The sequence below is a fragment of the Astyanax mexicanus genome, chromosome 5, assembly GCF_023375975.1.
Source record: "Astyanax mexicanus isolate ESR-SI-001 chromosome 5, AstMex3_surface, whole genome shotgun sequence".
Taxonomy (NCBI): domain Eukaryota; kingdom Metazoa; phylum Chordata; class Actinopteri; order Characiformes; family Acestrorhamphidae; genus Astyanax; species Astyanax mexicanus.
Window position 1 is genome coordinate 55,366,449 of NC_064412.1, and position 25,837 is coordinate 55,392,285.

Below are 25,837 nucleotides of genomic sequence, written 5' to 3' on the forward strand. Positions count from 1 at the left end.
TAAAAGCACAAAAAAATAAACATTTGAGACACAGAAGGTAAATTTAACTACAGTTTAAAATAAAGGATTTTATAAAATTGTGTTTTTCTCTTTTCAGATGTTGAGGCGTCTCCTGCCAGTAAGAATCCACAGGAAGTGCGGAACTACGTGCGTCAGCTCTCTGTGATTGACAACCAGAGGACCCTATCACAACTCTCCTTCAGACTGGAACCAAGACGGACCTAAGAGCCTCAGCTTTTACTCGTCTCTGTCTTCTGCTCTCTTTGATCTTTATTTTTTTATTCATTCTTTCTTTTTTCTTCATTCTATTTTCTCTCTCTCTCTCTCTCTCTCTCTCTCTCTCTCTCTACAATTTCCTCTTCTTGCTCTGACACACATAAACACATTTGTAGCCAGGAGTGGGTACAGTACTACATTAGAGCAAAAGTATTGGATGTTATTTTGAATATTGTTGCTGTGACACAAAAACACAACTGTGACTAAGGCTACGTTCACACAGCAGGTAAAAGTGGCCCAAATCTGATCTTTTACATCAAATGTGATCCAGATCTTTTGTGTGTGTGGCTGTGTAAACAGTAAAAAACACGTGAGATGGAAAAAAACAATGTGGGATACGTGCATATCCAGTTTGCGGCAATACGACTCTGTCTGAACCTCTAGATCAGAATTCATGCAACTTTTCATCAAAAGGAAAATAGACCAAGAGGAGAATGGAAAGTTAGTGTGAGTATAAGGGAAAATGGACAGCAGCTGTGAGTGAGGGTTTCAGTGGTGGAAAAATGAAATAATAGACCTCATATATATTTGTACTGATGTGTATCTTCTGTGCTTTTGAGATTCTGCCAAGGATTAAAGTGAAACTTAACGTGAAGCATTGCTCTGTTAAGCATGCATGCCACTTACAAAGTGCGAACCATTTAGACAGATATCAGGTATTGGTCACTAATTTCGGATTTGGGCCACTTTTACCTGCTGTGTGAACGTAGCCAAAATGTTAAATAGCAGATAAAAAATACTGAAATACTATCGGCATAGAAGTAAATGTTATTTTAGAACTGTTTATTCTTTTGGAAATACATTTGGTCTAATAAAAATCGAAACCTAGACAAGGATCAAAGCAGCAGCCCAAGTAAATATTATTATGTTAAAAGTGACAGAAAAATCTGATTAATTTTGAGGTAAACTCATTTCCTCGTTAATATACACAATAAAAGTAAAAGTATTATCTGAAAACCCATCAATTTTTTTAATGGGATTAGTTACTATCACCTCTATCTTTAGCTTGCCTACAGTATCCACTATTAATAAAGCCAAAATACAACAATATAAACAATATAACCTGTTGAATAGTTATGTGTGTGGAACCACTGCCAACTGATCTGTAAGCATCTCCATGTTTGTATTATATGGACATTCATTTCTGTGTCCAGGGTTATGTTTTAAAGTGTGTGCATGCTGGGGGAGGGGTGTGTGTGTGTGGGGGGGTGTATTTACTTCCTGCTAATGTTTACTGCCAATAATATCCGGGATTGAAGAGTAACCTCATCCGCTGGCATTCTCTGAGCTGATATTCAGTTTCGATTGATGCACGGTTTAGTTTATGTTTGTGTGTCAGTGTGAGTGTATCCTTAGATACAACATAAAGTGTGGTGAGATAATCTGAGGCTGCCCCATACTTTACACAGGGAGTAAAGTGATTCCTTATTATACAGTCTTATAAGTTTGGGCACTTTTGGCAAAATGACTTTGTTTGTAAGATTATGTTGCTTGTTGTAGGAGGTACTAAAACAGTCTTTGTAGCTAATCAAACAAAAAAATCACCGACTAACTGAGTAAAGCTGAAGAAAGCTGCACTGTCCTGTGGGATAAGTCGATGGGGTCTTCTGTAATTAATTTGGCTGTCGCAGGTCTGTTCACAAGGACACTTCTAGCCAGATGCTGACAGTCACAATCATTACCACCCACTATCATTATGCACATTATGTTTTCATGACATAAAAATGTAAAACAAAAAAAAAACCATCAATGTCAGGACTTAGTAACAATGAATTCATAAAGTCTGTAGATTTAATACAGCTAAAGGATCCTTATTACAGTCTAAGGCCCTATCCGGACGGGATTAGTTTTTTTAGGGGGTCCTTTTATTCGTTTATTTTATTCATGTATGTGTTTTTCTCAGACATCCTCTGAGACAATAACAGGCTGAATTATCTTCTATTTTTCTCTGAACTCCATGGTCCTCCAGTAATTTTAGTCCTGTCTGGACTCACATCTCTGAGTTTCGTCTCCTCGCGTTTAATAAAATAGCTATTTGTCCACTGCCGTGCACCGTAAATACACTTTGGGCGCACGTTTCCATGGAGATCCACGTTAAAAACACAACAGCAAGTGGAAATGGAGGAGCTACTGAACTCCATGAGGTCATGTGACCGAGAAAGAAAAAAAAACTCACTGCTCACTGTGTGAAATATTTTTCGCAGGCGTCCCCCTGAGAAACTAATCCCGTCCAGATAGGGCTTAAAGTGTATTAATAATTAGTCACATTGATGATTTTTATTATTTTTATGTTATAAAAGAAGAACAGATTTAGGCTTTGCTGATTATATTAGGTTTCCTGTTTAATTATCTGCAAAATTTGTGTTAACCTCGTCTAAAAAAAAAACTCAAAAACATCATGTCATCAGGCCAAGAGTGTCCAAACTTTTGTAAAGTTTTTAATCATCATACTTTTATCATATTCTCTGTACTTAACCTTCCATCTGTATGTAATGGTTATGAAATGTTTCTGAAGGTCTTTAAACACTACTCTAACACTACACACTAGTGATGCTCTGTTACATCTCACAGGTCTCCTGATCTCATCTTCTCATATTAGAAGCCTTTTACAGTGAACTACATCAATACTTTTGCTCAAGGACTATTTTTTATTGCTGGTATTATGTGCTAGTGACTTACCTCTTGCCATAGCCTGTAGCATTATTGATGTTTTTTTTTGTATATTCTGACATATTTGTATATTTTTTGGTTGACATGATTTTGTTAATTTATTTTAATGAACCTCAGAATGCCTTGTTTTCATCCTGCCTAGGGGAAAGCATCTCTTAGAAGCTGTAGGGTTCTTAGTCTGTTGGAATATGTCTTACCCTGTAGTATAATCTATATAAATGTACTGCTCAACATTTTCTATCTGATTGCAATCATTTGGATCATGAAAATATGATTAATGAGATTATAATGAAATGTGAATTGTGAATTACAATGAAGTGTCAAGTGTGGATTATTTGGAATTGTGAATTATTCACACACTCACTCTGTCTGGCTTAGCAATGATTTCATTTCTCTAAAAAATGCATCTTGTACATTTGTTACCCAAAATCCAATATTTGCTGAAAATATAGGCGAAGTTGATGTTTCTGTGTACTTTGGTATATGGACACTCACAATATGCAAATCAGTTAATCAATAATGCCATCCCCTGCTGACGTCCAACCAACAGCCAATGAAAACCCAAAATCAGTGTCTCATAAAATTGAAATATTATATAAGACCAATCGGTGCTTTTGGCAGTGTGGGTAGTGTGCCAATTCCTGCTGGAAAATGAAATTAAAAAAACATCCCTGATTGTGGAAACGTTACACTAGACCTCGAGCAGCTTGGACTGTGTTTCTCTCCACTCTTCCTCCAGACTCTGATCCCTTGATTTCCTTTAAATGAAATGTAACACTTTCATTTTAGTAAAGAGAATTATCAAGTCTAAAGTCAGTGCAATTTTGTTTTCCCACAAAATCTTACAGCACTTCATATCTTACAGCTTCCCTCTGCTGATAACTTTTATGGAGATGCGGATTTCATTTTCCAGCAGGATTTGGCACACTGCCAAAAGTGCTAATTGGGCTTAGATAATATTTATTTTTTTTGCGACAGTGATTTTTTGGATTTCATTGGCTGTAAGATGTAATACATCTATATAATATATGAGTTTAATATTCTATTTTTTTGGGATGCACTAGTAGTATAAATATGTGTGTGTATGTGTGTGTCCGCCGTGGGGAGGCGCTGTTGGTTGCTGTTGGTTTTAAGGTGCGCGAGGCTGCAGCGCGTGTCCTGTTATGGAAGTGCAGTAACTCGAGACAGCGAGGCTCTGCATTAGTTTATGACGTGAACTGTCCGGAGCAGGAGACCAAGCGTTACTCGGGACCCTACGGAAAACACGACGAGCAGGTACGGAATTATTATTTTAATAACCTTTTACTCATAAAACTTAGAGAAATCATGGAAGAAGATGATTAAAACTTAACAAACTTTAACTAAAACACGTGACAACAAATAAAACAGTGTATTCATGTGTATCTGAATTAGCATGGCTGGAAAAACTAAGTGCGTCTGGGTTTAGCTGGGAAATTAATGCGAGAATACATGAACTAATTCGAATTAAACTGCTGTATTTAGAACAGGCGTGTCACTCACTGAGTACGAGAATATGAGAATATTCCAGATAATAATGTTGCATGATCATAATGCTGTGTGCTGGGTTAATGTTCAGTGTGTGTGTGTGTGTGTGTGTGAGTGAGTGTGTGTTAGGAGCACTGTGGTCTTTTACTGTCTTCACAAAACTTGAGAAAATCAGGGCAAGCCCTCAGCTGTGAGTCTCATCAGGAACATCTGAACCTGTGACACATCATTCAGATCTGCTCTGATGTCATTATGCTCTCTCAGACACAATGACATCATCTCACACTTGTTTTTAGAGCTCATAGATTTTTAGAGAATGTAGCTTCAGCTGTTCTAACCTTAACCTAGTTCTAACTCTAAAAGTTTTTTATAAATAAAAATAACTGGTAACAGATCTCTGTAATGCAGTTTACACTAGCATAAACTCATAAACCCAGTGGTCCAGCAGGCTAAGCGCTGCCGCTATGATCGTGAGATTGCAGTTTGAATCCCAGTCATGCAGCTTGCATAGTAGATGGCGCTCTTTATCCTCATCACTCCTAGGGTGATGCGGATCAGCACAAGGCTGCGTCTGTGAGCTGATGTATCAGAACCGAGTCATTGTGCTTTCCTCCAAGCGTTAGCGCTGTGATGCTACTCGGCAATGCTGCATCATTAGCAGTTCAAAAAAAGAGGCTGACTTCACATGTGTTAGAGTAGACCTGTGCTTGTCTTCACCCTCCTGATGTTTTGGGGGCATCACTAGTGATAGGGGGAGTCCTAATGGGGAGTGAGTTGGATAATTGGTCTTGTAAATTGGGGAGAAAATGGGATAAGAGTTAGAAATAAATAATAATACAAAAAAGATAAGGTAAACTTCCTATTGGAGTTAGAGTTAGAGCTTCAGTTAATGCCAGGGCAATATAAGATTTAGCTTTTTCGAATCAATTTAAATCAAATTCATTTTTATAGCACTTTTACAGCTGATGTTGTCAAGGCAAAATGTAAACAAAACATAAATCAGTGTATGAAACCCTCAGTGAGCAGGCCAAAGGAAACAGTGGGAAAGGAAAAACTCTCTCAAAGCTGGAGGAAGAAATTATGGGTGGAACCAAAACTCACAAAGAGGAGACCCATCCTCCTCGGCTCAAAATAAATCACTGATAAAAAAGTGACTGCAGCACTATTTTCTGTGTCATGTTCATGTGTATATATTCATAGTCATAGTGATGAAATCTTTTAAGAGCTTTTGTTTTTCATTTGATTTTTTAAAAATGATCCTGTAAAATTCTGCTAAACCATAATAATCGTAAGGATCACACTTAGAAATTATGTAATTAACAGTATAGAGTACTATTGAAACATTACACGTGCTGGAAAAAACAGTATCCAGTAGGAAAAATTGATTGCAAAGTGGAAAATGTTGGCTTTATTGCTTTACTCACAAATAACACTGCTACAAATATACCTTGTAATAAACATATCATAGAAGATACACTGTTAAACATTGTCCTGATAGATTATGTTCAGCAATTTTACACTGGCATGTTATCACATATTGAAGCATCTGTTTTTGAGAGTTATTGATTGATGTTAATGACATGTGACATGACGCTGTTATATTAGTGAATCTAATCTATCATGAGAGTGTATAACAGTGTGTAACATTTGCCCTGGCATGCTCACATGCATACTAGTGCATCTCAAAAAAATTAAATACCATTGAAAAGTTTTTTTCATTTCAGTAATTTAGCTCAAAATGTGAAATTCACATATATTATACATGTATTATATAATCTTTTTAAAGTGTTTATTTATTTTATCGTCAATGATTATTATTGACTTACAGCCAATGAAACCCAAAAATTATTGTCTCAGAAAATTAGAATATTATATAAGACCAATTGGTACTTTTGGCAGTGTGGGCAGTGTGCCAAGTCCTGCTGGAAAATGAAATCCGCATCTCCATAAAAGTTGTCAGTAGAGGGAAGCATGAAGTGCTATAAGATTTTCTGGGAAAACACTGCTTAAAATAGATTACTTTATGTGTAATACATGTATATAATATAGGAGTTTTGCATTTAGAACTGAATTACTAAAATAAAATATGTTTTCAGTGATATTCTTATTTTTTAAGTAACGATACATGTTTTTTTTTTTTTTACCAAAACTCCAGCAGCACTGCTGTGTCTGATCCTCTCATACCAGCACAACACACACTAACACCCCATACACCACCACTGCAGTGCTAAGAATAACGACCCACCACCCAAATAATAATAATAGCTGCTCTGTGGTGGTCCATCCTGTGGGGTCCGGTCTGTTAAAGAACAAAGTGAAAGGAGGAAAATAATAATAATATATGCAGAGAAACAGATACAGAACTACAGTCTGTAATTTTAGAACTCCAGAGTGCTCCTATATGATTAACAGAGCTCATAAAATTAACAGTGATTGTAAAACAAGAAGTTAATATTAATATTATAGCTAAAGGGTGTATGTTATACTGTAATTGTACTGCACAACAGAATATTTTAGAAGTAATTACTCACTTCTGTCGTCTCTTTTTTCTCTTCTTTCTGCAGATAAGGTCTTTAGTGTGAGCGTATGTCAGTATGAGATGTCGTCCCTCAGTGCTAGCTTCGTGCAGATACGCTTCGATGCCATCCAGTTTTATGAGAACTGTGGAGGTGGGAGCTTCGGGAGTGTGTACCGTGCACGCTGGGTCCCACAGGACAAAGAAGTGGCGGTCAAAAAGCTGCTGAAAATTGATAAAGAGGTAGGACATATTAATGAGAGGTACTGTATTAATCTACTACATTGTGTACATTATTCTACTACATTGAAAGCATCATTTATCTTATGAAAACTATCTTCAGTTTGCCAGATTGATGCAAATCTGATTTGTTTCTTAAAACTGTATATTTGGCAGAGTTGAATCAATGTTTGTGGTTCAACTAAGCATGCTTTTTCGGGAGAGGAGACAATAAAGACATTTTTTTAACTCTTTAGGAAAGCTCTTTAGGAAAAACTCGCAAAAGGAACTAGCTCTTTTTTTTATCAGGTCATGCGTAAGTTCGTTCTATTATTCGCTAAGATTGATTTTGGGAAACGCACCCCAGATCTGTTGAGATAAATGTCCAAACTATTGAGGACAAGTGATTTTGCAAGTAATCAGATCTGATTTTTTCGGGATTCTGTACATTACGAACCGATCTGGTTCTGATTGCCCATATCTGAGCATCCATATTGTCCAGACTGAGACACATCTGGTTGTGTTCCGACCACCTCCAATTTCTGCAAAAACTTATATTCGAAATCAATTTGAATTCAACCTAGAGATAAACAAATCAGACTTGTGCTGCCAGTCTAAAAGTGTCCATTAGGTGGGAAATAATGAAAAAAATCAGCAACTTTCTTTTTTAAGCCTTTTAAATGTGGCACTTGCCAAAAGTCATGGGATAGCATGCAAATTGATCATGATGTGTTACCCTAAACCTAAAAAAAAGTTGTGAGGTGTTTTGTTAGTGAGGTTTATTAATGTGAAAGTATATTAGAGTTTGCAGTGCAGTAGGTGGTAATGATCTTGAAGAATTGTAAAATTGTAGTGTGAACAGTCTGTGTGTACAGGCAATGAGTCTGGCAGTATTCACATTCATATTCAATGCAGTAGACCCCACTCACACATCCCACAGTGTTTTCATCCTCCGTGGGACACAATCCTAGTTTTATATCCCATGACATTTGGCATTTCAGTGTGTTTTGCCAAAAAACTCCCACTCTTCTTTTATTCGTATCAGATTCCAGTTTCTCCCTGTGACTTGTTTATTGTTCAAAGCATGGCACAGAGAGAGATAGAGAGATAGAGAGAGAGAAAGAGAGAGAGAGAGCATGACTGGCTGCCAAGTGCAGTTTTAGTTTTCCATTACTCTCTCCCTCTCCATCTGTAAAGCAGTTCTAAAATACTCTGTGTGTGATGCTGTGTGTTACTGGGGGTCAGCAGCAAATGCATGCAAGCAGTTTTCCCCTTAAATCAGAGGTTCCTTGTTTCGAATCCCAGTTATGCAGCTTGCCATCAGCTGCCGGAACCCTGAGAGAGCACAATTGGCCTTGCTGTCTCTGGGTGGGTACAGTAGAGAGCAGTAGATTGCGCGCTCTTTCTCCTCATCACTCCTAGAGTGATGTGGATCAGCACAAGGCTGCATCTGTGAGCTGATGTATCAGAACTAAGTGGCTGCGCTTTCCTCCGAGCGTTAGTGTTGTGATGCTACTCAGCAATGCTGAATTCAGCTGAATTCAGAATCACTCCCTATTACAGAAATAGTGCACTATATAGTGTGTCAGACATTTTATGTAGTTTTGTAGACATCAGTGCATTTTATTCCTAATATACTTTACTATTATTGTTCACACTTCTCTGTCAGACGTCCTCAGAGTGGTACAACCAATGATGTTGTTTGGTCATTCCATATTCAGTTATTTTTATTGCAAATGCTATATAATGAAAAGTGAATTCAAAACAGAGTTTAAAGTTCAGTAAAGATGTCTTAAATAAAGCTATTTTTAATAATTAAATAATAATACAGCTGTATTTCCTTGTGTTTAGGCCGAGATTCTCAGCGTTTTGAGCCACAAAAACATCATTCAGTTTTATGGAGCAGTTCTGGAGGCGCCAAATTATGCCATAGTCACAGGTAACTGAAACTAAGTGTTTTCCCATTAAGCTAATTATGCTGACACATTTTTGTAAGATGTGTTGAAGTGCTGTAAGATTCTGTGGGAAAACAAAACTGGACAGACTTTAGACTTGATAATAAAACACAGTGGATCAACACCAGCAGATGATTAGCATGTCTCTCCAAACCATCACTGATTGGTGGAAACTTCACACTAGACCTCAAGCAGTTTGGACTGTGTGTCTCTCCACTCTTCCTCCAGACTCTGCTCTCTTGATTTACAAATGAAATGTTACATTTACTGATGATCAGTGATGGTTTAGAGAGTCATGTCATCTGCTGGTGTTGATCCACTGTGTTTTATTATCAAGTCTAAAGTCAGTGCAGTTTTCTTTTCCCACAAAATCTTACAGCACTTCATGCTTCCCTCTGCTACTGACAACTTTTATGGAGATGTGGATTTCATTTTCCAGCAAGACTTGGCACACTGCCCACACTGCTAAAAGTACCAATTGGTTTTAATATAATATTCTAATTTAATTATTATTATATAATATTCTAATGAAATATTGATTTTTGGGGTTTAATTGTCTGTAAGTCATAATCATCAACAGTAAAAGAAATAAGCGCTTAAAATAGATCACTCTGTGTTTAATACATCTATATAATATATGTGTTTCACATTTTGAAATACATTACTGAAATAAAGTAACTTTTCCATTATGTTCTAATTTTTTTGAGATGCACTAGTACAGTACATTCGCTAATAATAACTGCATATTTGTAGTGAAATGATGATTGTTTCTAAAACATAAGCACACACAAGAATTTGTGTTTTATCTCAATAAATACAAAACTAGCATAGGTCTTTGTCACATAATCAAAGTTCATGAGGAATGTTGGTAGTTTTTATCTATTTTATATGTGAGCAGTTGAAATATAACAGATATAACTCGGAAATAAGCATTGTGTTACATTGTGTAATTCAATACAACACAAGTGAAGTTAATTAACCAGTAAAATGATAAATAAAACATATTTTAAACATGTGAAAGCTTTGCAGGTATTTATAAGGAGGCATGTTGTTGGTGACATGTTTACAGTCCTGTCGTTCTCTTCCTGCCTGTATTGTAGCGACTGTCTTGTTACTCAGGACTCAGGAGATTGGGGTTATTCGTGTATCTGGCAGAACATTTGAAAGTTGATCTTGGTTGTTTGTTATTTGGTTGATCAGCACACTTAAGAGCTTTGTGCACTGGGTTTATTTATCCTGGTGTGCATGGGCTCTCACTTGCCCATTGCCTTGCCATGTACTATAAATTATCTTTGGAAGTGTTTTGTTGAATTATTGGATAAAGATAATATATCTCATGTATTAATGCCTATATATTGAATGTATGTATGCTAATATTTATGGATGTATCTGTAAGAATATGCGAGTGGAGGGTCGCTTTATGAATACCTGTCCAGTCCAGACAGTGAAGAGATGGACATGGGTCAAGTAATGACTTGGGCGTTGGACATTGCTAAAGGTATATGTGCATACATGCTTTTTATTATAATCATATTCTAATATAATGTAATGTATATATTCTAATATAATGTAATTATTGTTATCATATAAGTTAAATGATATATATATTTTTTGTTTTTGTTATAGGAATTCATTATTTACATGCAGAAGCTCCAGTAAAAGTCATTCATAGGGATCTGAAATCTCGGAATGGCAAGTTATATTTTCATTTATTTTGAAATGTATTGTAAAGTGCGTTCAATTTTTAATGTAGTGTCAATCAGAAGTTAAAACTATTCTCAAATAAATCATATTTATCCAGGTGTCATTTGGCTACTCTGTATATAACATTATGCAACAGTTCATATTTTATGATATGTGTATGGGGCTCAGTTTTAAAAGAAAAGAAATATAGGAATGATATATAAAATATATGTCTGTACAGTTCTAATTAAAAAATATCACAAAAAATACACATGTAATATGCAGTATGTTTATAAATCCACAGTGTTGCTAGAAATTTAGTGAAAGCAAGTCCCATTTAAACAAGTAAAGAACAAAATATATATTAAAATCAGCAATGCAATCAAAATGCAAGCTCATTTAACACATTTTTAAGTTATAAACAATACCAAATGATACATTATAGACATACATAGTATGAACAAAAGAGCAGCATAAAGCTGTTAGAGTAAAATACTTGTTGATAATATTAATATGATTATATGTTTATGGAGATTTATTTACTAATTTGAAATAATAATAATGATAATAATAATTTTTCAGCACCTTTTATATATCAAGAATGCAGCTCATATATAAAAAGAATATATATAAGAATGCAGCTCAGAATGTGTTCAGAATATATGTTATTAGTATTATTGCTGATTAAATAAAAAACAAAAAAACAAGAATAATAATTAATACAAATGAAAAACTCTGTATTTGCATGCATGTGTTTGTGTCAGTAGGAAATAAGATGACTTTCTGAACTAACTCAGACCTCTTTTTGTGCAGTGGTGTTAGCTGCCGACAATGTCCTAAAGGTGTGTATCATTTAAATGAACTATAAATATTCTGATATCTGTCTGTTGGAACATTTGTTTGCAGTTTGTGTAAATAACTGTCTCACTCTCCATCAGATCTGTGATTTTGGAGCATCGAAGTTCCTGTCTCACACCACACACATGTCTTTGGTGGGCACATTCCCCTGGATGGCCCCGGAGGTGATCCAGAGCCTGCCTGTATCTGAAACCTGCGACACATACTCATACGGTGTGGTGAGTATCTATCTATCTATCTATCTATCTATCTATCTATCTATCTATCTATCTATCTATCTATCTATCTATCTATCTATCTATCTATCTATCTATCTATCTATCTATCTATCTATCTATCTATCTATCTTGTTAGTAAAGTTGAACACTGGTCAGCATGCTGATGGTTCGAGTTCGAGTGAGGGCAGATGGATGGGACATTCCATTTCCAGAGCTGTGTGGGCATTTAACATTCCTCCATCCACAGCGTCATGCCTGTAATGGAAAAAACATCATAGAAAGCATCACCACTTACTGCTGACAACACAGCACAGAGTGTGAGGAGTATTCACATTCATTACTCTGCAGGTAGAAGTATAGATACTAGGGTTTAATAAAATACTTCTGTAGAAGTTGAAGAAGAATCAACTCAAGCTTTTTATTCTTTAAGCAAAAGTGTTTTAAAAAAGTTCTGGTTTCAAACTACCTAAAGTATAAAACTAAAAGTAATGTAAAATGAGGAAAAAATAAAGCCATTAAGAACAAAAGCTTAGGCCACGCCCACAGAGTCCTATAGTGCACAGCTTATCTGAATAGGGGTTTTATTGAACAATGAGAAGCCGGAATGAAAACGAGCTGAAATGAAATAGAAGTAATGAGGCTATTTTTATTAAAATGTGAGAAGTAGAAGGTTTAGATAATTGTGTAAAAATGTATAAAAATGTACTTTAGTAAAGTATAAATAACAGTTCTACTAAGTAAGGTAACAAAGTATTTGTACTTTATTACTTGACACCTCTGCATCACAGTGGGTGGTAATGATTGTGACAGATGGCATCTGTCTAAAATTGTCCATGCGTACTGACAAGATATCACATCCAAATGTATTACAGGAGACCCCACACGCATATCTCACAGGTCAGGGTAACTTTCTGTGGTTTCAAGTTAAGGAACACAATATTAGGTTCTGTCTCTTAACTTTTGCTACATTTTTGTTGTGTCAAATAGAAAATCTAGTGGAATTAACTGGTAATAAACACCCATAAACACTACTATACTAACACCATGGACATTAAAGGATGTAAGATGGCACATTCATTTTCATGTGGTTTATATTTGTATGTTATGCTCAGCTATTTTCTGTTCTCTATCTGTTTTTTTTTTTTCAGGTTTTATGGGAAATGTTGACCCGAGAGGTGCCCTTTAAAGGGTTCGAGGGTTTGCAAGTGGCCTGGCTGGTTGTGGAAAAAAATGAGGTAAAGCACCGCGTGTCCCGCTGTATCTCTGTGCTCTCTATAACTGGATGGTTAGTAAGAGGAAGTTCACTGCACTGGCTGGCAGCAGTTCAGCTCTTGTTTATGATTCCATTCTCACTTTAACTGCTCGGTTCATGGTATTACCCCCTCCCCCCGCCCGCAGAGAGAAACAGGATAATAATGGATTTCTCTGCCTCTCTGAGTGGGTATTTATAGTGAGCTGATCTCAGAGCTCTGTGATTGAGTGAGTGAGTGTGTGAGTGAACCTCTGCTTCTTGTCGGAACACGAGCTCGGATCAGACCACAGTGGTTGCAGTAGAAGAAGAGGTACTCCAGAAAGGTATTTTTGATTAAAAGCCCAGTGAAGTAAACTCAGTAAACGTTCAGTAAAATTCTCTCTGCATACAGAAATGAACACATCTGTTTCAAACACTGCAACCCTCACTGCCCACATACTTATATGTGTAGTTAATCTTGGCATGGATTTTAAACAGTGCATCCACTAGAGGGCAGTGCACAGTTTTGGGCAATCACAAGCATGGCGACAGTGATGTAGGTCGTACTAAGGTATACTCATTAGAGCTTAGATTCTCTGGCTGAATGGCTCAAGACAATAGTCTGCAACATTTATGGTAAACAAATGACACAGAGGGCAAGGTGAGTGAATAGTCAAAAATACAAAATGAGACGGTAACAAAGGCAAAAACATAGGAAACACATAGTAGAAGAGCTAGCTAACCCTACAGAGGGGTATTCATGCAAACACAGACCAGGTGTGAGCAATCAGAAGCTCAGAGAGCGTGAACGCCATTCCGGAAGGTCTGGTGTGAGTGCATGCTGGGAGTTTGAGTCTTTAATGTGTGATATTAGAGTTGACACAGAGTTTCTACTTTACATGGCAGCGGTCTTAATTAACTGCCCCTATGATTTCAAGTAAAATTGCCCAGTTCCTTTTATGTATTCATAACTGTTTCGAAAATGTGCACAAATACATTAATAAACAAACTGCAGACAAAATGAACAGAAGGTTCCATCTGTATTTGTATCCATATTCAACACAGAGCCCAAATGAGTCCTAAGAGGAAGCAGAAGAGGTTAAACGCTGGATGGAAAGATATTTTTGGTGGTGTTATGGGTCGCATTTCTTTCCCAGAGGAAAGGTTTGCACTGTCCACGCTTTCAGAGAGCACAAGTGATTTTTTATACCAAAAAGGTTTATCAGTACATTAAAGTGGGCTACATATATCATGTGCCATCAAAGTGTTTGAACTGCAATTTACAGCTCATTTTACAGTGGAGAAGTATAAGCAACACTCACATTAAAGCGCACTGTTTATTCCTAACCTAGCATGTTTGACTCGTTTGAACATGCATAAGCACCACTTCCCCCAACCCCATTCTGAAAACCTAAAGTAACTGGACTTTGTCTAAAATTAGACTTCTTTTATGTAACAATGGCCAAATGATTTTTTTTCTGTGTGCTTTTTAGAGGCCGACCATTCCTAGCAGTTGTCCTGCCAGCTTTGCAGAGTTAATGAGATCATGCTGGGTGGCAGAACCCAAGGTAAGTGTGGTTCAGTACATGATTTAAAGATACAAATTGGCATATTAGATTTTATGAGAAATATATCATTGCTATTCAAAGAAAACCAATGAAAAATCTTAATAAAAATCTTTGTAACTTTCAATGGAAGCCAATGTAAAAAAAAGTTTATTTTTTATGAATTTCTATTTGTCCATTCATCAAGAAATTTTGAGACAGTGTAAGAGACAGTTTGTATATTTAAGTTATGTAGTAAACAAAAAAATTGACAAAAATGGAGATACTTGTTTTTCATTGAACGATATATATGAACCCAGGATGAAAAATGCAAAAAAAAAAAAAATGCAAAAAAAAAAGAAATATATATATATATATGCATTTATTCCTGCATTTCAGAACTGCAACACATTCTAAAAAAGTCGAAAGCACAATCTAATGCTTAATGCTTTAAGTTGTGTTTAAATTAAACTTAATTACTATTAAAATATACTTAAGTTGCCATTAGTTGTTCCAAAATAGTACATTTAGTATATATTTAAGTTTGTATAAATCTTAAAGTTAAAAGTATGTACTTTTCCATGCTGAATATATTTTTTTAAAAATATACATAAATGCTCTTTCTTTAACAAGGGTTTGCAGGAAGAATGGGTCAAAAAACACTGGAAATACTTAATTGCTTGGCTTCGGTGGCAAGTAATGGCAACATTACAAAGTGATACAGAATTTTCCGTCCCAGATTTTTTGGAATGTGTTGCAGGCCTGAAATGCAGAAATGGATGTATTTTAATAAAACATGAAATATACTGTCTATACTGTCTGGAATGAAATAACAGTAAATTTAGGAAAACACTGTTTTTTTTGTTAATTGCATTTTCTATACTATACCCAACATTTACTAAGGTGGGGTTTTATGGCCACTCTAGCCGTAATTTTATAAAGCACTCTTGCAAAATGAATTTTCAGTTCTAATTAAAATATTATTGTCTTTTCTCAGGAGAGGCCTGTGTTTAAACAGATCCTGGGTACTCTAGAGGCCATGTGTAATGACAGTAAGCTTCCTGACCAGTGCAACTCTTTCCTACACAACAAGGCAGAGTGGAGGTATGCACGCATATATACAAACACACACACACACACACACACACACAGACACACACACACACACACTTGGTGCAAACATAGTAACTGTTATATACTAATAAAATACAGCTCTGGAAAAAAAAAATAAGAGAGCACTTAAAAATTATGAGTTTCTTTGATTTTACCAAATTGAAGAGGAAGATGGATGGTCGCAAGCCATCAAACCAAGCTGAACTGCTTGAATTTTTGCACCAGGAGTAAAGCAGCATACAGTTATTCAAAAGCAGTGTGTAAGACTGGTGGAGGAGAACATGATGCCAAGATGCATAAAAAAGTGTGATTAAAACCAGAGTTATTCCACCAAATCTTGTTTTCTTTGCATTATTTGAGGTCTGAAAGCTCTGCATTTATTTGTTATTTCTCGTTTTCTGCAAATAAATGCTCTAAATGAGAATATTTTTATTTGGATTTTGGGACAAATGTTGTCTGTAGTTTATAGAATAAAACGACAATGTTCACTTTACTCAAACATAAACCTATAAAAATAGGATAAACTGATTCAGAAACTTTCCAGAGCTGTGTTTCCTGGTTGTAGTCTAAATAAAGGCTGGGAAGCATGTGTGTGTGTGTGTGTGTGTGTGTGTGTGTGTGTGTGGGAGAGTTGAGTAGGTTAAAGGGAAGAAGGCCAGCTGGGACAGATGTACGTAAAAGTGAGATGGGGTTAGATGCAAAAATAAGCGAAGGATTTTTGTGGACGTACAGTACATTCTGTAACCCCTAAAGTCAATAAAGACAGAGAGAGGGAGTGAGTCAAACCTCAAGAGAGAGAGAGAGAGAGCTGCACTCAAACATTCAATATCTGCACCAGAAGAAAAAGAGCTATCTCAGAAAAGAGGGAGTAAAAGAAGGAGAGAGTGCACGAGTTACAGAGAGAGAGAGAGGGCGAGAAATTCTGAGAGTGGCTGTCAGGAGAGTGGCAGAGAAACCAATTCCAGCAGCAGGAGGGACGTTTCGAGAGTGTGTGTGGAGAGGGAACTTGGCAGAGGCGGATGGGGCTTCGGGTAAAGCGCACAAGGAGGGGGTTTCTGCTCCTGCATTACATACCTGTTTATAAATAGCTGTACCAAAGGCTTTGTGTCTGAGCAGCCATGACACTGTAATACAGCATGGTGCAGAATGACCCCTGCTGGTGTGATGGGTACAAAACACTCAGGACTGCTCAAATAAAGCATCTGCTACTAGCATTTTGCTATTTATAGGTTTATGTTTGAGTAAAATGAACATTATTGTTTTATTCTATAAACTACAGACAACATTTCTCCCAAAATCCAAATGAAAAGACAAAATGTGCAGAGCTTTAAGAGTTCAGAAATCAATAATTGGTGGAATAACCCTGTTTTTAATCAGTTTTCATACATCTTGGCATCATGTTCTCCTCCACCAGTCTTACACACTGCTTTTGGATAACTTTATGCTGCTTTACTCCTGGTGCAAAAATTCAAGCAGTTCAGTTTGGTGGTTTGATGGCTTGTGATCATCCATCTTCCTCTTGATTATATTGTAGAGGTTTTTAATTTGGTAAAATCAAAGAAACTTATTTAGTCCACCAATCTTCTCCCAGAATATGAAAAGTTAAAAATTTACGACTAAATTATTACTGGAAATTTTAATCTCTCATATCTTCTGTTCCTCAGGTGTGAGATTGATGCAACTCTGGAGCGGCTGAAGAGGCTGGAAAGAGAGCTGACCTGTAAGGAGCAGGAGCTGGATGAGAGAGAAAGGAGACTGAGAGCGTGGGAGAACAGACTCCTGGAGAGATCCAAATCATGCACTCCTGTAAGAATTTTATAATAGATGCATTCTTTGTTAGCATTACTATTAGAATCTGTGTCTGTTCATGCTAGAATTTTATCATTGGGAAATGCAATTGCAAATCTGTTTTTCATCATACTTGATGGATTTGATAGAAGTGTTAAAATACTATATCTTATTTTTTATTATCTTAAAAAAATAGATTATCATTGAAAAATTACTTAATTTCAGTAATTCAGTTCAAAATGTGAAACTTTTATATTATATAGATGTATTAAACACAGAGTGATCTATTTTAAGCATTTATTTATTTTATTGTTGATGATTATGCCTTACAGCCAATCAAAACCCAAAAATCAGTGTCTCAGAAAATTTTAATATTATATAAGACCAATTGGTACTTTTGGCAGTGTGCCAAATCCTGCTGGAAAATGAAATTCGCATCTCCATAAAAGTTGTTTTGTGATAAAACAAAACTGCACTGACTTTAGACTTGATAATAAAACACAGTGGATCAACACCAGCAGATGACATGTTTCTCCAAACCATCACTGATTGGTGGGAACTTCACACTAGACCTCAAGCAGTTTGGACTGTGAGTCCTCCAGACTCTGCTCCCTTGATTTACAAATGAAATGTAAAATTTACTGATGGTCAGTGATGGTTAGGAGAGACATGTCATCTGCTGGTGTTGATCCACTGTGTTTTATTATCAAGTCTAAAGTCAGTGCAGTTTTGTTTTCAATACAGATGCCTCTATTATAAGATGTAAAGGTTTCCATTTCCACATTAACACAGTTTCGCTCTTTGTGTCGTTCTCAGTTCTTCTCTCAGATCACTCCGATGGCTGTGAGCACAGAGTCTTTCTATGAGTCGCGCTCTGAGGAGAGCAACAGCTCAGAGATGAGCTGCCAGATCTCCTCCTCCTGCAGTAACGGTGACCTGGGCGGGGCCGACCTGCAGGCCATCATGCGTGGCTTCGGAGGAGTGTTTGATCTGGATATGAGCATGCCTGGGAGCAGCCCCATGCGGCAGTCGGGCATGCAGGTGAACATGCAGGCCAAGCAGAACTCCTCCAAGTCCTGCAGCATACGTGAGGGTCACAAACTCAACATGGCCATCAGCATGGACCCCTTTGGGTGGTCTGATGACGACAGCGACTAGAGGCTCTTCTGAACGATGTGGGCATCATCAGGCATGGGAAGGAACCAGCCAGTGGGTCAAAAATACACCAGACATCAAATGTTACATAATAAGACACCCAAATATAATGGCTAGAAATGTACTTTGCAGAATAATCTGTTCTAATTCTGCTGCTACAGTTGTGGACAGAAGTTTGCATACACTCATCATGGACATGAATATCATGGAAACATTGGGCTTTCTTGTGATTAACTGAACTTTTCCTTATTTCTGGGGCAGAATGATGAGGGTACAACATACTTCTTTTAAAGAGAGTTGGCTAATATTTAGTTAAATGCCCTAGGTGCAGATTGCACACTGATGAGAAGATGCTTGAGGTGGCAGTAAAGAAGCACAATCAACATACACAATACTGCCAAAGTATTTACTCACCCATCCAAATCACAGAACTCAGGTTCCAATCACTTTAAAGTAAGCAGCCAGTGATGCAGACTGCTTCTACCAACATTAGTGAAAGAAGGGGTGGCTCTCAGGAGCTCAGTGAACTCCAGCGCACTCCTGTGCTACAAGTTGTGTCGTGAAATTTGGAATTGAGCGTAGAGACTCATGGAATGGAAAGTTTCCATGACAGAGCAAGCAGCTCCATCCAAGCCTTACATCACCAAACACAGCAATGCAGGCCAGCAGTTACTTTTGGCAATAAAATGTATTTCCAATAGGAGTGAAGTCAGGGATTTGCGAAGGCCATTCTAAAATCTTAATGTCAGCCTTTTTATATTGATTGTCCATATGTGTTTACGGTCATTTACATATTGGAACACCCACCCAGTTGTATCAATCCATACAGTAATTCTCAATCCTGGTCCTGCAGGCACCCTCTGCCCAGCACATTTATTGGCTGTATCCCAATTGCATATTAGTCGCCATGTGCTATTTTTAATAGTGCAGGTTTGTACATAAATATTAATGTACTAACCATTTTTATTAACAAAAAGTCACAATACACTTGACACAACTAATCAGTTACTTACCCGATTCCTTCAGAGTGGTAATGTCAGGAAAACCACTAAAATGTGCAGGGTAGGGTGCCTTATCTTACTTCCAGAAATTTGATAAACATGGGCAAACGTCTCCAGTGTTGGTAGAATCAGTTTTAATTCTGTATTCACTTTAGAAAATGTAAACATGCATTTTTATCTATTAATGTTGTACTCACATTCTGCCCCGGAAAACTTCCATCCACAACTAAAGGTCTAAAGTCTAAAGGTTATTTTTTTGGATACTAAACAGATGATCATACTAAGAGCAGCCAAACTAAGGGCAGAGTACTGAGTATTAAATTAAGGGGATTACCACGAGCCATTGGTCATTTAAGAAGTGTGCATTCTCTGTGAACAACTTGTAATAGTTCTTGTTGAAATGAGCCAAGTGTTAAGCTAGTGCAGTATTGGTGAAATACTGAAAGCCTGATGGTGTGATTTATGATTTTTGAAGGTTTTGTGACAAACATTTTTTTTAAATCCCTCTTTTTTTTTTTAATAAAACAAACTACTGCCAGAATTGTGTAATCATTTTTCTCCCAAACAGGTGTTTATAGTAAATGTAAAAATGTGGCACCAAATACTGTATTTTATCTTTACCACAATGCAGCATAATATACAAGTGTACAATACAGATGTGCAGTCATGGCCATGAGCCACCGCATTATTTGGTTTAAAAAAGGTATTTGCACTTATTCTGTGTATAGTGATGTTTAAAAATGTATGGAACAGTAAAGAGATCAGTTTCATATCTATAGCATGTTTAGGCTGGATGTGCCAACCCATAGGTGAAAATAATTCAAGAGGCCAATTTTGCACCATGCACTATTTACAGCACATGTATGCAAGTGTGAAATAAATCTCATTCTATCAACTTATTGCTGCACATTTTCACTAAATTACTAAATTAAAGTAATCATGCACTAAACTTTGTGCATACAATAAAAATGCAACATTTTATTTTAGTTTTTTATTAAAATTAAGTTTGTGCAATGCATATAAAACAGAATGCTTCACACCTTCTGCTTCTCTAGAACATTTATTGTAACATGACTTTGTGCACAGTAGTCTTCATTTAACAAACCAGAACAAACACAACATTTTGGCCAATTTAGTACTCTTCTCCCTCTTCCTCGCCATCATCCCCGACGCTGTCAGTGCCAACCTCTTCGTAATCTTTCTCCAAAGCAGCCATGTCTTCTCTGGCTTCTGAGAACTCTCCCTCCTCCATTCCCTCTCCAACGTACCAGTGGACGAAGGCTCTCTTGGCGTACATAAGATCAAACTTATGGTCCAGACGAGCCCAGGCCTCAGCGATGGCTGTGGTGTTGCTCAGCATGCAGACGGCCCTCTGCACCTTGGCCAGGTCTCCACCAGGAACCACAGTGGGGGGCTGGTAGTTGATGCCCACTTTGAAGCCAGTGGGACACCAGTCCACGAACTGGATGGTACGTTTGGTCTTGATGGTAGCGATGGCGGAGTTCACATCTTTGGGCACCACATCACCACGGTACAGCAGGCAGCAGGCCATGTATTTACCATGGCGTGGATCGCACTTCACCATCTGATTGGCTGGTTCGAAGCAAGCGTTGGTGATGTCAGCAACAGAGAGCTGCTCATGGTAGGCCTTCTCAGCAGAGATGACGGGGGCATAGGTGGCCAGAGGGAAGTGAATACGAGGGTAGGGCACCAGGTTGGTCTGGAACTCGGTCAGATCTACATTAAGGGCTCCATCGAAGCGCAGAGAGGCGGTGATGGAGGAGACGATCTGACCAATCAGCCTGTTGAGGTTGGTGTAGGTGGGACGCTCAATATCGAGGTTTCTACGGCAGATGTCGTAGATGGCCTCGTTATCTACCATGAAGGCACAGTCGGAGTGCTCCAGGGTGGTGTGGGTGGTCAGGATGGAGTTGTAAGGCTCCACCACAGCTGTGGAGACCTGTGGGGCTGGGTACACAGCAAACTCTAGCTTGGACTTCTTTCCGTAATCAACGGACAGACGCTCCATCAGCAGGGAGGTGAAGCCAGAACCGGTACCTCCACCAAAACTGTGGAAAATCAGGAAGCCCTGGAGACCAGTGCACTGGTCAGCCTGGAAAGAAAAGAATGAACAAATACAAAAGAATTCAATCTAATTCCAGAGTTTCTTAAAATCCTTTAAGTATTTGGGCCACAGTTTAAAGACTTTCCTGTTCTAACAAACAGGAGCCCCAACACTAAGCTGTCATAAGTAGAGGCATTTGGAAAGAACAAAACTTAGTTGACTGTTTTCATTTCAAAAACATCAAAAAGCCAGCAAAAAATCACATTTAGGAAGTGGAATCAGGGCAGACACATTATAAGAAAATCTAGAGCAGTGTTAAAACTGGGCCAGCAGCCTGCATAAAAAAAGCATTCCATTAGTAGGCCATGGCAAGAAGACATGAGACTTAATTTGAATGGTATAATATTCCTTAAGTCTTTATGGTATGTGTAAATTCTGGAATTTAACCTTAACTTTTTTCTTAAGTTACTGGCACCATGCCTAATGTTCACTGGAATGACAGTGGTCCATACAATATTCATGGGATGAGCTGGGGAGTTGGAAATCCCAAGATCTATTAAAAATGTTTTGGACAGCAAAGACATACCAGTTTGCGGGTCCTATCCAGCACCAAATCAATGATCTCTTTGCCAATAGTGTAGTGACCACGGGCGTAGTTGTTGGCAGCGTCCTCCTTCCCCGTGATAAGCTGCTCTGGGTGGAAAAGCTGGCGGTAGGTTCCTGTGCGCACTTCATCTACAAAAGGAAGAGGAAGGGAAACATAATTAACTTCAGAAATTGACCATTATAACATTTTAGAGACAAAAAAAAAATTGTGATCTGAACATAGTTGCAAACCAGCTGTATTTATCTTTAGTACTTCAAAATAGCTGCATCTGCACAATTGACATCACAGATCTTCTAAATCAGTATATCAAACCATCATTACCAATGACAGTGGGCTCCAGGTCCACGAAGACCGCTCTGGGAACGTGCTTGCCAGCTCCAGTCTCACTGAAGAAAGTGTTGAAGGAGTCGTCTCCTCCACCAATGGTTTTGTCGCTGGGCATCTGACCATCAGGCTGGATACCGTGCTCCAAGCAGTACAGCTCCCAGCAGGCATTTCCCATCTGGGCTCCAGCTTGGCCAACATGCATTGAAATACACTCACGCTGGGGAAAGACACACACACAAAAAAGTTAATCATTTATTCAGAATGACTTCATATTTAAGAAAATAAATGTAAAAATAATAAAATAAAAACCAGTCCATTTTAGCCACATCGGTTTAAGTCATATGAGATGTTTAACAAACTTTAAATGTGGGTACTCAATCACTTTAAAACAGGAAATGTTTTGCAGCCTGTGTGCATTCAGGTATTTAAACACTGCCTTTATTTGAACACAGGGAGGAGAAGTCATACTCTCACCATGCATCATACATCTGTTTTAGTAGTCAGAGAGCACAGTGGTGTATAATTGTGCAGGATGTTGTCCTTATGTCCGTCCATGTCTGAAAACTCATTACCAGGCTGCCCAAAACAACCTTGTTCCAAACATCCGATCAATGCAAGCACTGATCAATGAGAAACCAATTACTGCCCCCCAATGTTGAGAGCTGTGAGAACATCTATTCTGCTGAACATTACGACTCATTGTTACTGTACTGGAGAGGTTTTACAATAATAAAAAAATAATAATAAAAAAAAAAGTGGAAAAAAAAAAAAAATCCCATAGTGGTATTCTTTTCCAAAAATAAATGCCATACAGGCTTAATAACCGTGGTTTATTAAATTAAATGAAACATGAATCACTGGACGAGACAGATGGGTGGGCCATGCTTTTCAGAAATGCTAGTTTAGCTTTTAAATGCATTTATTGGTTTAAATTTTTTTAATATAAAATTCCACAAGGCACATCTACATCCAATACAATAAGGTGTTCAATTGAGTCATTAATGCAAATATGTATGAAGAAAAATATGTACGACTGCTTATATTCTTACATAATTCTTGTGGTTAGGTTACTAAAACAAGTTTCCTTTTTTGTTGCCTTTGGGCAATATTATGTAGATCACTACTGTTGCAGCCATCGTGAAAAAAAGCAATAATCTTAGGGAATCAAAAAAAAAAAAAAAAAAAAAAAAATATATATATATATATATATATATATATATATAAATATTTTTCCAAAGAAAAAAAAAAATGTGGTTCCCTTATTGTGGTGAGATTTATTTTTTCTCCCCAAAAATATATTTAATGCCATAGAGGGTTAATGTTCATTGTTTGTAATAACTGGATCATTAATCACTGTATGGGTGGGCCGTGCTTTTCACAAATGCTAAGCTAACTAGCTTAGCTTGGTTAGTTTCGTTAAGCTAGGTTAGCTAAGCTAACTGGATGTAACTAGCTATAATTGGCCATAGTTCTGCCTTTTGAGCAGAGATTGTACGCTCGTAAATTGCTTCTCTTCAAGCATTTTAATGGAAATACTCGCCCAAATCTTCTTAAAAATATAATAACGGAAAAAAGAGCGCGAAGGAGGGGGTAGAGGGAGAGGATGGAGAAGGCGGGAAGCGGCCATGGTCAGTTCCTACCACGCCTTAATGCCGAGCTCCCTGAGTCACGCCGAGAGAAAAAGAAAATGGAGGAAAAATGACCAAGAGGAAGCGCAGTTCTGCAAGATCAGAACATTTTATCCAGTTAAAAGAAGTGTAACCGAGGTCCAGAAAATACAAATCCATCCAGGGTTTTATACCAACCGCTTGGCAGCCCAGGCAGTTAGTACAAGAACCTGGGGTGGATTTTTACTTTCTGGACCTGGATTACTCACCTCTAAAACTAGCTTAGCGAACCTACGACACATCAGCATTTAAGCTAAACAGTACATTTTAACGGTACTAACACCACTATACGGTACTTCTACTGTAGCTAACTAGCTAGCTAACTAATTAACCAAGCGTTAGCTTTTTTTAACCAGTTAACCAAGCTCATTTTTTTCATTATTTAATTTTATTTTAGGCCGCTGATGCTGTGTGGTTAACCCTTTCAGACCTGAATTAGCTAACGGTATTTACCAGTGTTAACACAAAAATATCCCTAAACACACAAATACACATGAAAAAAGGGATATAAAATTTACTTATTTACGATTAGTAAAAATTAACGTTATGTCTTAATTTGCCTCTTTGTCTCTAACGTTACAGCAGTTTTTCTTCCAAGTGCAGTGCGCAGGGAAAATTATTTTGTTTCTCTAGCTTATAAACCTTTTTTTCAGGTCGTTTACAGTCTTCAAACTGTCTCATGTGCGCAACAGAAAATTTGAAAAATACGAGAAAAAAACACATGATGTCCATTTGAAATAGACGCAGGGTCTGAAAGGGTTAAGCTAGTTAATACGTTAAAAAATTGCAGTACAGCTAAAGGCCTGCGGTGAGTAATCCAAATCCTAATCCCTTCACTTATGAGGAGAATCTGATCACTCCTTTGTTTGTTAGCTTTAGCTGTTTTACTGCGGACTTTTATTTTACTATTTTTTATCCGAAAAGCTGATTTCTGGCTCTTTTTTCCTTTCAAACACGTGGCTGATCTTATCTTAAGCATTCCCACTGTGACAAATACTGCATTTACACCGAAAAACACATTAGGTTTGGCCGCTTTTGTGCGAAACACATTTTATAAATGTATATATTTTTTAAAAAAAGGTGTTAATCTATTTAAAATTACCCGATTAACCTAGTTAGTTAGCTAACCGGCATCACAGCCGCATTACCAATTCGTGTAGTTAATTTGTCCTTAATCAGTTAACGTTAACTAGTAAAAAAAAATAGAAACCTTTTTCTGGTTAAACATTATGTTATCCGTTAATACACCGGTCTAATCTAGATAAATATTTAATCTAAAAGAAACCGCTCACCATTGTTGCAGGTCTTTTTTTTTGTTCCCTCTAAGCCGACGTCGAGGATTCGGAGAATGGGGATAGTGTAGGTGCGTAGACGTCTGGCAGCGCTTATATACTGTGGCGCAGCCCCGGTGTTGCGCCGAATCCTGTCAGCGCCGAACT

At 37.4% G+C, this 25,837-nt stretch overlaps 3 protein-coding genes across 4 annotated transcripts in view; 2 read left to right on the top strand and 1 right to left on the bottom strand.

Annotated features, from left to right (window-relative positions):
- Positions 1-3,259, top strand: part of rapgef4b (Rap guanine nucleotide exchange factor 4b) — a 32,079-nt gene extending 28,820 nt beyond the window's left edge. For both annotated transcript variants that reach the window (XM_007244173.4, XM_022675372.2), the window contains one exon: positions 98-3,259. In XM_007244173.4, coding sequence (XP_007244235.3) covers positions 98-225 — 128 coding nt within the window. In that variant the 3' untranslated portion in view covers positions 226-3,259. The remainder of the gene's footprint in view (positions 1-97) is intronic.
- An 853-nt stretch (positions 3,260-4,112) lies between these two features.
- Positions 4,113-20,250, top strand: LOC103039485 (mitogen-activated protein kinase kinase kinase 20). The gene is made up of 12 exons (XM_022675370.2): positions 4,113-4,221; positions 7,017-7,210; positions 9,038-9,125; positions 10,538-10,639; positions 10,768-10,833; positions 11,638-11,666; positions 11,763-11,900; positions 13,049-13,135; positions 14,625-14,699; positions 15,673-15,779; positions 17,453-17,594; positions 18,393-20,250. The coding sequence occupies exons 2-12, from the start codon at positions 7,052-7,054 to the stop codon at positions 18,732-18,734; spliced, it is 1,335 nt and encodes a 444-aa protein (XP_022531091.2). The 5' UTR covers positions 4,113-4,221; positions 7,017-7,051; the 3' UTR covers positions 18,735-20,250.
- A 523-nt stretch (positions 20,251-20,773) lies between these two features.
- LOC103034236 (tubulin alpha-1A chain) lies at positions 20,774-25,837 on the bottom strand. The gene is made up of 4 exons (XM_022675369.2): positions 25,691-25,837; positions 22,726-22,948; positions 22,384-22,532; positions 20,774-21,845 (listed from the first exon to the last, which is right to left on the bottom strand). Exons 1-4 carry the CDS (start codon positions 25,691-25,693, stop codon positions 20,865-20,867), a joined length of 1,356 nt encoding a protein of 451 aa, XP_022531090.1. The 5' UTR covers positions 25,694-25,837; the 3' UTR covers positions 20,774-20,864.

Coding starts and splice junctions, on each gene's coding strand:
- LOC103034236 (XM_022675369.2), bottom strand. Junction 22,533..22,725: donor CCTGGAGCCCACTGTCATTG/GTAATGATGGTT, acceptor TTCCTTTTGTAG/ATGAAGTGCGCACAGGAACC. Junction 21,846..22,383: donor TGGATAGGACCCGCAAACTG/GTATGTCTTTGC, acceptor TTTTCTTTCCAG/GCTGACCAGTGCACTGGTCT.
- LOC103039485 (XM_022675370.2), top strand. CDS start 7,052: ATGTCGTCCCTCAGTGCTAGCTTCGTGCAGATACGCTTCGATGCCATC. Junction 7,211..9,037: donor TGCTGAAAATTGATAAAGAG/GTAGGACATATT, acceptor CCTTGTGTTTAG/GCCGAGATTCTCAGCGTTTT. Junction 9,126..10,537: donor AAATTATGCCATAGTCACAG/GTAACTGAAACT, acceptor TGTATCTGTAAG/AATATGCGAGTGGAGGGTCG.